This window comes from Agelaius phoeniceus, chromosome 16, assembly GCF_051311805.1.
Source record: "Agelaius phoeniceus isolate bAgePho1 chromosome 16, bAgePho1.hap1, whole genome shotgun sequence".
In the NCBI taxonomy this organism is placed as follows: Eukaryota; Metazoa; Chordata; class Aves; order Passeriformes; family Icteridae; genus Agelaius; species Agelaius phoeniceus.
The window spans coordinates 7,613,700-7,627,306 of NC_135280.1; the positions used below are offsets into that span (position 1 = coordinate 7,613,700).

The following is a 13,607-nucleotide window of genomic DNA, read 5'->3' on the forward strand; positions in this document are numbered from 1 at the left end:
GTTCATAAGGAGTAGGATGGTGCTCTGAAAACTTCCTTGGTGGGGAGGAGGAAGGAAGAACTCTGTTACTGCAGGGAAGAGCAGTGCTGGTGTGCTCATGCAGTGGCTGTTCAGGAGCAGCATTCAGCTCTTTGGAAGGCAAGTAGGAGCACAGAAAATGTGTTTGTTAGAGGGGTACAATGTGAGGGAGGTGGATAACTTGCATCTAGGGGTTAATGCTACTGGGACTGCCTGGTTTTGGAAACTGCCAGTGAGGCACCGCCTTACATACAGGTGTCTAATAATGCTGGCAGATCTTCCCCCTGTCAATTGTAGTGCTCTTTTTGTGACAGCAAATGACTTGAAAACCCATCAGTTTCATCACATTGGTGATGTCACTTTGGAAACCTGAACATTAGATTGTTATCATCAATAATACAAGCTGTTGCTTAGGAAGCATGACAGCATGAGTCACTTTTATTAGGAAAATTGTGGACACAGGATGTCAGTCTTGCAAACTGCCTTTAAAAAAATTCAAATTGGGATTCCTCAAGTGAATTGGATTCATCTGTCAATTACAATGTGTGTGATTTGACTACTTTAGAGGAAAGTACTGTTCACTAATAGGCAGCTGTTCCTTAACTTTCCCCTTCCTCCATAGGGAAAAGCTGTTCCAAATCACCAATAGCTAATAACTGCTGTTAAATCTTTGAGCAGAAAGTTTTCTATGCTACCTAAGCTCTGCTTTAAACTCTAATGCTAGTTTGTACTTGGGATTTTTTATTCTGTTCTTTTAGCTGCATACTTCTTTCTAAAGAAAAATTTGTCCAGTGTGGTGCTAGCTGCCTCTGAGAAACTGATGGAAGAACAAGAATTAGTGTAGATTGAGCATTTGAATTTGGATGAATTTAAAGATTGAGGAGGGGAAAGCTGGTATGTGGGAGTTAATCACTAAGCAGTTTTTACACTGCCTACTAATATCCTGTTTGTTTTGGTGTAATGAAATAATGACTGGTGTAGACTGGAGAGGACGATGTTGCTCAGGCACCTGGCAGCACAGAAATCAGTGCCAGGCTGTGCTTCACAACTCACAGAGCTGTCAAGTACCAAGGACCAGTGAAATTGTCCTATGGATTATTTATATTGACATGCATATTTTTATATATCCTTTCAAATAAAAATTATTGCAAATTTCTTGAATACATTCAATCAAACTTTGCTTGCCTATAAAAATGATGCTGCAAAGTTACTCTTTAAAGCATTGTGATGAAAGAATATATAATACCTTTGTTCCTTTGGCTGCTTAAAAAATAGGTATTTGCTAGTTTTGTGTGTGGGTTATGTGCTTAAGAAAAGGGACTGGGGAGGGAAAGGGAAGCCAGGTAGTCAAAACCAGCATCTTGACTGCTGTAGTTCCACTGGCAACATTTTTTTGCTCATGAAGCTGCACATGTGCTGTTTTGTCAAAACAGGTATAATGGCTGAGAGATTTATTTTTGTAATCCTGATATCTGAGAATTCATCTGTACTTGTTGCTGCTGTTGGTTTACAGTTTTAAAGAGGACTTCAGTCTCAGTAAAGGTTTACCCAAGAAAGAATACAGTAAAACTGACATGTATTTCTATTGTATTTCTTAATTTTTAAATTTTTATCTCTCTTCTTTCTTGTTCTAATTCTAAACTGGAAGCTATACACAAAGTCACAGCAAACCAAATTTTTATGTTTGAAGCTTTTGCCTAACTGACAGCAGAGGTGAAATGCAAATTAGTGGGTAAAGGAGGACTGTGATAAGCAATTGCTTTCTTGGAGCTGACATTTCTGAGAAACAGACTGTCCTTGGTGTGGCTGCTCACTGATAGGGCAGTGTCAGTGTTAGTTTGGTTTTAACAGGGAAAATTGGAGAACCCTTTTCTCTGGGCAAAATATCTTTTCCAAATATGCAGGGCTTTGTGATTTATAAAGAGTATGATGAAATCATTCTGGCATTTTAATTTTTGTTTTAAAAAAAACCCCTCTGAACTGGAATTACTACTTCTTATCTGCATGTGTGTCTGTCTGAAGAAGTTTCATTAAGAAGGCCCCCTCCCCTGTCTGTCTCCTTACCTGAAGGGAGGAGCCCACTTGAAACAATGAACAATTTCTGAATACCCTCTTGCATAAGAAGTGTTGCCTCCTTTCTGCAGGCACACTCTGTGTGTGTTTTAAGTACAAACACTAGATTCCAAACTCTGTTAAAAACAAACACACAACTTTCACTCTCTCTCCTCCTCCCCAAAACCAGCCAACAGCCAGCCCCTTCCTCCCCCCTCCCTGAGAAGTCCCTTTTGCTGATTTGCTGGAGGTACAGTCTAGATCCAATGCTTAGGTCTCTGCCAGGTTGTCCCATCAGTGTCCCTGTCCTCCTTTCCTTGCTTTGTTTCAGTGTTTTATATTCTAGATATAAAATGTGGGTATACTTTTAAAAACCATTTCCTTTAAAGTATTTCTGGGTTAGAGTGGTCTGTTGTGATGAAGCCTGTACATGAATCAACCTCTTTGTAACCTATGCTGCAGTAAGAATTTTAGGAATTTCCTTTATTAGGACCCGTTAGTATAGTGTAGCCACTGAGTGAGCTGCATTGATTTCTAGGTAAAACAGCCTGAAATTGCCCAAAATTTATGGCATATTCCAGCCTTGTGTACACTGCTCCTTTTCAGTATGCAAAGCTTAAATATCCTGAAGTTGACTGCTTAATGGCAAGTGTTATCCTACATTTAATCCTTGAACCATTCTCCACAGAGAGGCAGCAGTTTGACTGTGACACTGTTTTTCAGGTTAGCTGAGCGCTGCTGATGGCAAGGTGAGATGTGTTGAAGAGCAGCTGCGAGGGTGTCCAAGGGCAGGGGGACCGTGCTAGGAGCTGGGCTTGCACCATCATGGGCCAGTGTGTCACCAAGTGCAAGAACCCTTCTTCTACCCTTGGCAGCAAAAATGGGGAGAGGGAATCTGGCAGCAAGTCCCACAGCAAGAGAAGTGCAGTCCACAAAGACGACCACGGCTCAGCTTGCGGGAAGGCTTCAGGAGACATTCTTGTGAACGGGACAAAGAAAACAGATGCTGCTGTAGAGTCCAGTCAGCCTCCAACGTTTTCTGGAGATACAAAGAAAGACTCTGTTTGCAGTGCAGAGGAATCTTCTCTTCAGAGGATTGGGGAGTTATTCAGGAGGTACAAGGACGAGCGGGAAGATGCCATACTGGAAGAAGGAATGGAACGATTTTGCAATGACCTCTGTGTTGATCCCACTGAATTTAAAGTACTAGTTTTGGCTTGGAAATTCCAGGCTGCTACCATGTGCAAATTTACAAGGTTAGTTCTTGTAGAACTTGTAATTATTTTCATATGTTAAAGTATATCCTGTCAGCAGTATGTTGGAGAGACAGCCTCATTAGCTTCACTTACTTATTTCTTCTAACACTTGCATTTTGATCAAATTAATTCCTACCACTGCAGAAGGTAAGCTTTGTATTGTCTTCTTTTCCCCTTCCCCTCACACTGGATTTTAGAAAATGTGGTTTTGGCCATTATGCTGCTAGTGACGAACAGTGTAGTGAGATTCTGTAGACATGAATTTATTCTTGATTTACCAGAAGCAATTTACTGTATCCAGCATTATCTTGGTGGTAAGATTGGACACTGAAATTAATTTCTCCTTTACAGTAATGTGAGATTCTTTAGTAATTGCTACTAACTCTGTTAACAGTCTGTGAAAGAATGACAGAATTGTTCCTGTCCAAGCAGTGTAACACTTAATGTCTTTTTCCAAGAGTAATCTTGTTAAAGCATGGAGAGGGAAGGAAATGTGAGGGTTTTGACACTTGTAGCTGTTTCATACTAGCTGACAAATGATTGCTGTTCAAAGTGCTGTGTGCCCTTCTGGACAAGGGGCTCAGTCAGCAGGCTGACAGCATGTGTGATGCTACAGGAAACAAAGGAATGGCTAAAACTTCCCCCACTAAGCAAGAGGCAAACCCAAACTGCAGCAGAGTCCCCCAGCTTGATTAGCAATATCCAGGTAAGAGCAAGGGAAGAGTGCCTACAAGGACTGGCAGGGAGAGAAGGAATTTTTTTATTTTGCCCTATGTAGATTGGTTTGAGTAATGCTGCTTATTTTTACTGAGCTTATTACTTTGGTGTTCAGAGCCTTGACCCAAGCCTGTGCTGTGCACTGGACAGCATCTTCAGAGTCTTTGTGGCTGAGGGTGTGTGTCAAAGGGATGAGTTACTCTGGAATGCAAATGTGGATTTACTGGAGGCTGATGACACAGGTATTTGCTAAGATGGTAAAGGAATTGTAAATAGTGTCTGTGATTCTGCACAGCTACCATGAGTGTTATTAACATGGTTTTAATTTCCTTGGAGAGGACAAATCTAGTTGTGAGAGGTTATATTTGTTGAAGGGCACACCCTCTGGTACAGGTGCTGATGGATTCTGCGTCAAGGAAAGTGCTGTGGTCTGTTCTCCTGAGTGCTGCTCCATCTCTTGCCTTCCCTCCAGCCTGTCCTGTGTCAGCCTGCTGGCTCTCCTGGTTGGCTGTTACACCTGGTTGGCTGTTACACCTGGTTGTGACATCTGCTCACAAGCATCAGAGAGACTGGAACTAAACATGTCCCACTTGGCTTCAAGCAGGGTCCGTGCACTGCGCTGTAGCCCCTGTGATGCTGTGCTCCCTTCCATGCTCTCAGCAGATGCCTTGCTGACTGACACCAGTGGCTCCCCTTTGGTGTTTCAGGCTGAAAGAGAACCAAAAACCACAGCAAAAGTAGAAGTCAACTGCTCTGTCCCTTGCAAACAGCTCACCCAGAGCATGGGCATTTACACATCAGCAGTATTGAATCAAGTTGGGGTAAATGTGTTAGTTTCAAACACTTAGAATTTCTTCTGTGGCAAATTGGATTAACTTTTTTAATGTGAAAGGCACTCCAGGATGTGGAAATGTCCAGAAAAGTCAGAGAGCAGAATCTTTCAAATGTTAACAGTGTCCCAGCAGACCTGGGGGTTGTGTGTGGTTCCCCATGCCTTACGGAGTGCCTTGGACCTGTCTGTCTTTCCAGTGGCTCCTGTGCCAAAATCCGTGTGCCACTGGGGCTGAGGGTACAGCTTGTCTGGGGCTGAGGGTACAGCTTGTCTGGGGCTGAGGGTACAGCTTGTCTTGTCCAGGTGATCCTCTTTTAGATTTGGTGTAGCTGAACGGGGACAGGACGTGTTCGTGAGGTCGGTGGGAAGGGCTCTCTCTAACTTCTCTTCTCTTGCTTAACAGGAAGGAGTTTTTTGAAGGCTGCAAAGCAATAAATGCAGACAGCATTGATGGCATTTGTGCAAGGTTCCCCAGCCTCCTAAACGAAGCCAAGCAGGAGGATAAATTCAAGGATCTCTATCGTTTCACTTTCCAGTTTGGCCTGGACTCTGAAGAAGGACAGAGGTCGCTACATCGGGAAATAGCCATTGCCCTTTGGAAATTAGTCTTCACCCAAAACAAGCCCCCTATTTTGGACCAGTGGTTACACTTCCTAATCAAGAACCCCTCAGGAATCAAGGGAATCTCCCGGGACACGTGGAACATGTTTCTAAATTTTACTCAGGTGATTGGACCGGACCTTAGCAACTACAGCGAGGACGAGGCCTGGCCGAGTCTGTTTGACACCTTTGTGGAGTGGGAAATGGAGCGGAGGAAAAAGGAGGAGGAAACCAAAAGCGTTCTGTCCTCGGACACAGAGGGGCCCTGTGCGGACGGACAGACCTAGCGGCGGCTGAGCGGCAGCGACCAGAGCGACTCCTTGCCCTTCACGAAATGTAAACTCTGGATGTTTCTGGAAATTACCGAGGCTCCAGATTTTTCTACTTTACACCTTTTTCTGCCTTGTCTTTGAAAGGGCTCTAAAATGCTGTATCATGTTTTAGGCACTTTCTTAATTTTGGTTATTCCTTTTACTCTTGCCCTGAAATATTTGACCCTGGCTACAAGTTAAGCATTTTTTTTATTTTATTTTATTTTTAAGACTTCAGATTAGTATAAGTAAGTCTGATACTTCTTGCACAATGTAGATCTTTTTAGTTAGGTTAAATTAACATTGCTAAATTATACAGTGCCAGATTAAGTTTTTTCATACTACATCTGTCAGGGCAGGTCTGTACTGTGTGTAGTGCTGTTTACATTGTTGAAATTTTAGGCTGTAATAATTTTAAGGTTTTATACCGAGACGAACAGCAGTGTTAACTATAAATGCATTAATCCTGGGTAATAAGGCTCTAAAAACCAACATAAGCAACAGCTTTTTGTAATATGGCTAATTCCCATTTTGAGCTAACTCCTAGTGAATGAGTCCAGATCATTCCTTTTTTTGGACTTTCAAACTAAATGTTGGGATTGTTTTATAAAATTACTGTACCTGTCAGTCAACTGAGTGGTAGATGACGATTTATATCTAAATCTCTTTACACATTCACATAATAAAAGAGCAGTACTACCTCAGTTTTATTGAAAGTGGACTTGTTGATGGACTTCCATTTTCTCTGGAAGTTGTATTTTTGTGGTTACATGAGAATATTTTTACTTGACTAAAAGAACCAAAGGTTCTGCTTCTTAAGTTTGCTAAACATTGAGAGAAGCAACACACAAATCCTAAGTCTTCAAGGAAAACTGTGGTATAATTCTGCTTTAATTTGTTTGATTTATACCTAAAGTATTACCTTACTTGTCTGGCAAGCACAGTACTTCTATCTAAGGAACTATCTTTTGCATTAATATTGACAAACCAATTTTTTAAAGCATATGTTTAATTGCTAAATTGCAGTTAATACTCCACACTTTCTGGAGCAACAATATCGGCATCTGATGACAAAGTGAATTCTTAATGTGTTCTTAATGACAGCAGTGTAGATGAGTCATTTTTAGACTGATTTGATAATATTTGGATAGGAGTCAATTTATTATTTTACAATGCCTGTATTGGGACTATTTGCCTGTTGAAATTGTTGTGACTTAAAGGGAGTTTTATTAACACTGGTTGAAACTTTTTTGGTTATTGATGCTACCTTTTTTAATTTTAGTATGTCAACTTTTTTACACCTTTTGGTAAAAGGATTGATTGCCAAGGCTTTCTGTATAGCCAAGTGCTGGCTTAATGAATTTGATACACTTCTGTTACACACCTTTTATTTTCAGAGCTGCATTTCAGGATCATAAACCAACTTCAGCTGAAACAAAACAAAACAAAACAAAGCCTAGACAGTCATCCATAGCATCTAATGGCTTTTGTGATATAAGGGTTTTAAAACTAAAGGGAAACAGGTTTTAAGTGGTGAGCTTGTCACAGGTCCAGGGTGTTGTGCTTTGCACATCTATTGTGCCCCACAGGGGTTAGCAGAGAGAGGAGTGGAATCTACCCAAATTCTGGGTCTGGCTTTGCTGGTATGCAGCCCTGCAATGGCTTGGCTTGGAGGTCATAAATCACTAACAAAGTGTGGGTAATGCAAACTGTTTAAAAACAAACCCACAAGCCACAGATAGCATCTCTTTCATCTAATAAAAGGAGAGTTTGGTCCGTGATGCTCTTGCTGGGAGACGAGCTGTGGAAAGCAAATGTGGCTGTTTTAGATACAGCTGAATCTGTCCCTTTGCAGGAGAGCCCTGAAGTTGCTGTTTTATGGGTAAATACACCCAAAGCTTTGTCCTTGCTTCTCTAACTTTCTGTGGCACTAAAGTGTTTGGCAGCAAAACCTTATTGTGATTTGGTGAGCAAAGCAGGCCAAAGCACTCGTGCTGGAATCGTTGAATTTATGGTGAGACTTTTGCTGGTGCTGTTATTTTTAAAAGACTAAAATAAATTTCCCAACAGAGGCTGCTTTGTTAGGAAAAGTTCCAAATGGAGACTGATTTGATAGTAAATGAAGACTGTATTTGTAAGTTTGAGACTCTTCATTCATTCAGCTATTAAATGCTTTGTTTGTCACTTATTTTTTTCCCCCTAAAGGAAATTTAAAATGTCCAGAGTGTGAAGAGTAACTATTCAAATGGGTAGCTCACCAGATGGCAGCTTCTGATTTACACCCTAGCATGCAGCAGCCCTAAAGGATGAGGGATAGAGCTCTTTAAGGAAGGTGTTTATCTTGTGGTTGGAATGTGGACAGCAGTGAGGAAATCAATCTGTAGCGCATCAGGCTCAGCCATTTTAAGGTATCAGAGGTAACACAGCTGCTTTTTAAAGGCAGAGGTGAACACACAGGAAGGGAAAATCTGGTTTCCTGTTGGGGAAAGGACATACCATTACCCACGAGTTCAGTGTGGGGGACAGCCCTGCTCCTGTTCTGCTGCTTCAGCCAGGCAGGAGCAGCTCCACCCACTGGGCAGGGTACCTGCAAAAATAGCCAAATGATCTATCTGGGGAAGTATCACTTATCTTTAGCCTAATTTTAGTCCTTTCATTACCATTGACAGAATGCAAACCAGACCTGTGTCAGTTTTAAACTCCTGAAGCAGGAGCTGAAGGTGCAGCTCTCGGGCAGTGCTGGCAGTGAGTGGGGCTGTCAGACCTCTTGGATTGCCTGGTGATTTTGTGATCCCAAACCAGACTGCCCAGACTCTGTAATGCTGGGGTGAGGGAATGGGGTTTGTGTGTGTGTCTCCGAGAAGTCTTTAATAATATTGGAGCCTCTGAAAATATGCTTGTTTAATGGTTAAACTGTGAATATCTGTGGAACAGGCCAAATGCATTCACTCTTCATTTTTATATAATTTAATTCTTCATCGTGTAGGGCACAGGACTGTAAGTGAGCAGTGATGCTGATGAAATCCTTGAAACCATTGCAACAGTTTAATTTTTTTAAAAGTTAGGTTATGCATTAGGAAACTTTATGCATGTAGTGAATCTGCTGCAACTTGGGATAAATAACTATAGATAACTATATAGATAGTTGGAGTAATATACTGGAAAACTGGTCTGATATCCACAATCTGTGGCATTTTACTGCCTTCTCTTATATGCAAAGAAATACAACTCCTGTAAACTTTAGCCCCTAGTAATAAAACACTGACCACCTACACCATATTATAGCTTGCAACACCTGTAAAATTTGGCTTCCAGATCAACTGGAGGCTTAATCGTGCTAATTTTCCCTTGTGTGGGTGCATTTCTGAGGTCAAAGACTCTCTATTGATTCAAGTAAGGGTTTGAAAGATCCTGCCCATAGCTGGCCATAAAACATGACTGAGGCAATGAGTTGGAATTGAACCCCAAATTGTGAGTTTATTTGCTGCTGGTGCTATTCTACATGGAGAATTACAGCTTTTTAGTACTGTGCAGTCCTGGTGAAAGGACCACAGGAGAAGGACCACAGGTCTGGCAGGTGGCACAGACACAGCTGGGGCTGTGAGAGCTGCCTCCCCAGGCTGGCCCAGCTCTGAACCAGGGCAGGTCTCAGCCAGGCGCAGTTCAGAGCATGGAATGAGCTCTGGCTGCTCTGCTGGGTCTGAGTTGCTCAGGTTGGTGCAGAGGGTGCAGCCCCTGCTCCTGTGGCAGTGCTGGGGCAGCAGCAGCTCTGCTGGGTGACTTTATTTCAGTCTGTGTGTCCATCAGAGCCTGAAGAAGCCATGGATCCAGGGCTAGCCTGTCACCCGTGGTTCCCAGGCTGTGCACTGACCAGTGACCTTAGACTTTGTGTGACACTGTCAGCATGAGCCTTGTTTCCAAAAAAGCCCAACAAAGTTCAAGAAACACCATGTACTTAATAGGCACCTCAGTTGTGGTGCAGTTTGTTGGCTGAGGTTACATCATTCCCATTCTTTGGTAAATAAGAGTCATTGTGAGTTTCTGGGTCTCGCAGCCTTGCGTTCTGCAGTGTGATGCTTTTCTAGGAGGTCCTCAGTAAATTGGGCACCCAGTTCTTCCCCTGAGCCCACTCTGCTCAAAGTATGTGCATGTGAATTTAGCCTTTCATATTAAAAAGGAAGATGCTTAACCTGAAATTTAAAATTCTTCAGGGTAGTCCTTCAATATGGAGAAAAACATATTTTTTCAAATAAGTATTAAAGCAAAGTGTCTGCTTAAATTTTGTTGTGTGCAAACAAACCCACCAGTGTTAACATTTTCTCTCTGGTCTGTTGAAGATCGAACCTTTGGTTTTATGGTGTGAACTGAAGTGAAATTCATGAGATTGTAAGATAGAAAGAAGGCTGTAACTCCTTCACCATGAAGTACGTAGGTATCTCTACCTCTTGTTCTTAGACTTGAATAGTTTAAGGCTACCATCCTTTCGTCCCAGGATTTTATGCCTGGATGAATAATCTATTTTTTTTTAATTGACCCAAGTTAAGTATTATCTATTTGCCATAGTTTTTGGTATCCTGTGTTTAACCTGTATGCAAAGGACCCTTTGGAAGGGGGCCGGGTCAAGCTGCAAACCAGAGTTGGTCCTCCCGGGTGCTACTTTTGGAGTGCAATAGAGCAGCTGAGCAGAGCTGTGGCTGTGGCTGTGGCTCAGGGGTTCTGTCACCACACGTCCTCTTCCCTGGTCAGGCTGCCTGTGCTGACAGTGAATTGAAGATGGAGCAGCTGCTCCCCAAGAGGGAGCCATCAGCCTTTTCATTTGCCCTTGAAAAGCTTTAGGAACCCACCTGATGCAGTGCCATGAGTGTATTTTTCTTTTAATCAAAAATACTGTGTTTTGTTCCATGTTGGACTGGACTTGTAACCACCCAGCAAAGATGGGAGCTGCAAAAGTGCAAAGGCTACACGCATCCTTTTTCTCCCTGAGGTCAGAATCCTGCTCAGGATGAAACCCTTGTGCTTGAGTAAAGCTGGAGTGTTCTCAAGAGAACTGGAGATGCCAGAGTGGCTTTGGTGCTCAGCTGTGTTCATTAATGCATTGGGGGTGTTCTTCTCCATGCAACACATCTGTGCCCTTCCTTTCCTTCCCCAAAGGAACTGCAGCACAGGTCCTGTCACAGCAAATCCCCCATTGTGCGGTGCTGAGGCAGCTGCTGCTGCAGGACCCCTCCAGTGTGAGAGCTGCTTTTGGGGGGGACCTCTTGCACTATCAGGAGGGGCATCTATTTCAAGAGAACAGGGGGGGACATGTGAGCCAGCAGGTGAAAAGAGCATGTGTGTTCTTGTCCTAACAGCTTGCCTTAAATCACTGACATTGCAGCGGTTCCTTGCTACTATTGCAATCCTCAGTCTTTGAAAATTCGACAGGTTCTGTAGGTAATACTGTTTTTTGTTTAATTTTTAAAAAGTTTCTATCTTTGCATAATTGCACTCTTCAGATTAGCCCTTTTTGGATAACGTGTCATTTCACACACAGGAAAAAAAGTCCATCTCCAGTGTTTGTGCTGTAAAGTGTTTCTTTTTATGCCCTGTAAGTTATATCTGGACTAAAGGTTGCCTACTGTTGAAGCAGTGTGTTTACTTGAATGTTGCCATTTTATGCAGTTACAGCTGCTGACTCTTGCTCTTCTCTGGGCCTGTGAGAGTGGAGATTGTGTGACCAGAGCTGGCAAACCTGCACAGGGGATCAGTGGAGCTGAAGGCTGGCAGCTGCTCCCATGAGTGTTACACCTTAGAGGACTTCACAGATCAGTGCTCCATATTTGGAACTTGTGACTTCTTAAGTCATGCTAAACAGAGTTATTTGAAAATACACTTATGTAAGTTTGAAATAGTCTTTGAAAAGGAGATGGGCTGGCAGGAGGGTTGGAGGGCCTGGTGCTGTAAGTTGTTGAGTAACTCAAGTTCCAGGAGCCATGGATGGCACTGGCAGGGCTCTGTCCTGAGCCAGCACTGCTGGGGTTTGCACTGCCTGGTCTTGAGGGCATGAAGCAACCACAAGGCCTTGATGGGCTCTGTGGAGAAGGGTCAGCCTGGGAGCACTGGCTGGTGCAGCCTTGTTCTTTCTTGTGGATCCTGAGGCCCCAGTTCAGCCTCAAGTCCCTCTCTGTGGAAGGAATGTGTGTTGGTAGTGTTTGCTCCCAGAGAGGTAACTCAGTGTGACTGGGGAAGTACTGGGAGCAGGCTTGGTGTGGCTGTGTGTCCCTGCTGGGCCTCTGGGCTCCTCAGCAATCCAGCCAGGGTGGGCAGGGGCACATCTGCTGCTCTTTGTGGGTGTTTTGCCTTTTCAGACTTACCCAGGAGATAACCCTGTATGAGCCAGATTCCTCACTCTGGGAAATGATGAATGTGTTGCATGTCACAGAGCAGCCCCGTGGTTCCTCTTTGGGACAGCAGTATCAGAAGTGCTGTGTAAATGTAATGCTTGAAAACAGCTGGAGTAAATTCTGTTTCATGTAGGATCTTTATTTCAAGGGGATGCAGCCAAATTTGAAACCTGATCTAGAGGAAAACTGGGAGAATTCCAGGGCAATGCATCTGCTGAATCCCAATCTACTGAATTGGTTTGTAGTTTTACAGTTACCTTTCTTACATCGAATTTTCTCACCGTTGGTGTCTGGAACAGAATGGAAACAGCATCTTATGGAATGTGCAATCTAAGGCACAATGCAAATAGGGTGTGATAAGAAGGTTGTCTTTACTTGATAGCAATCCTGAGTGCAATGTTTTTGTTGTGTCCCTTTTGGAAGAAGAGCATTAAGTACAGTCTGAAGTTTTTCTTTTCTTACAAGCAAAGCATTGGTTTGTCCATTACTGACTTCTTGTGAAATTTGTGCCAGATGTATATTAAATATTTTGGTGCTTTTTCTAATCCAAGCTGCCATTCATTTACCTGTGAGATTATTGTACTTCTGTATATTTAAATGACCAACCCCTTAAAGAAAAAAAAAAAAAAACACAAAAAAAATCCTTTAGTCACAATGTATCTTGACTACTGTAGCCTGTAAATGTTCCAAAGCTTCTGGGTTTCCTGTATTGCAGTAAGGTCTGAGGGGAGGGGAACAGCTACAGCAATCTCACCCACTGGGAAGGGAACTCGCACTGTTGTGTGCGTTACTGAACAAACGAGTAACATTTGTGGTGTTTACACAATGACACATTGGTGTTCACTTTTTTGTGCTCAAGCTTTGTACAAAATGTCTTATTTAAAGCTGAAGTCCTTTTTACATTTTTCAATTAAAAAGGGACAAATTACTTATTTTTTCATGCCTATGAGTAGGACTCTGCTAGTTTTATTTGTCATGTCAGTCTCTCCAGCAGGATCCTGGATGCTCGCTAAGTCCTGGTAGAGAGGCGACCACAACATTTTTAAGTGTGTGGAAGGAAAACTGGCTGGTTAAACTGGCTGGTTTTTTTTCAACTTTGCAGTGCAAGTGTCTGCAACAAGGAGATGCTGGATGTGAACAGCTTGAACAGGAGTGAGTCCTTAGAGAGGGATGAGTGCTGGGGTCAGTCTGCCTGAGCTCCTGCTGCACTGGCTCCCTCTCACATTCTGTAGTAGCACTGATCTTATTGTTTATGCCAGTTTGCAATAGCTGCAGCCAAAGGAATGCCAGGCTCACCTGAACTGGCCAAAGTACCTTTGTGTGAGAAAAAATTGGATGCATTCATCTTGCTGAATAATAGATTTAATTTTCAGGTGGCTTTAAATTTAGTTATCAATGACACTGACATGAGCATCTTCTGCTTGCTCACTGCTGCTTC

At 42.8% G+C, this 13,607-nt stretch overlaps 1 protein-coding gene across 2 annotated transcripts in view; it reads left to right on the forward strand.

Annotated features, from left to right (window-relative positions):
• DCUN1D3 (defective in cullin neddylation 1 domain containing 3) overlaps positions 1-13,115 on the forward strand; it is a 25,617-nt gene extending 12,502 nt beyond the window's left edge. For both annotated transcript variants that reach the window (XM_054644009.2, XM_054644010.2), the window contains exons 3-4: positions 2,794-3,326; positions 5,279-13,115. In XM_054644009.2, coding sequence (XP_054499984.1) covers positions 2,896-3,326; positions 5,279-5,762 — 915 coding nt within the window. In that variant the 5' untranslated portion in view covers positions 2,794-2,895 and the 3' untranslated portion in view covers positions 5,763-13,115. The remainder of the gene's footprint in view (positions 1-2,793; positions 3,327-5,278) is intronic.
• Positions 13,116-13,607: the final 492 nt, after the last annotated feature.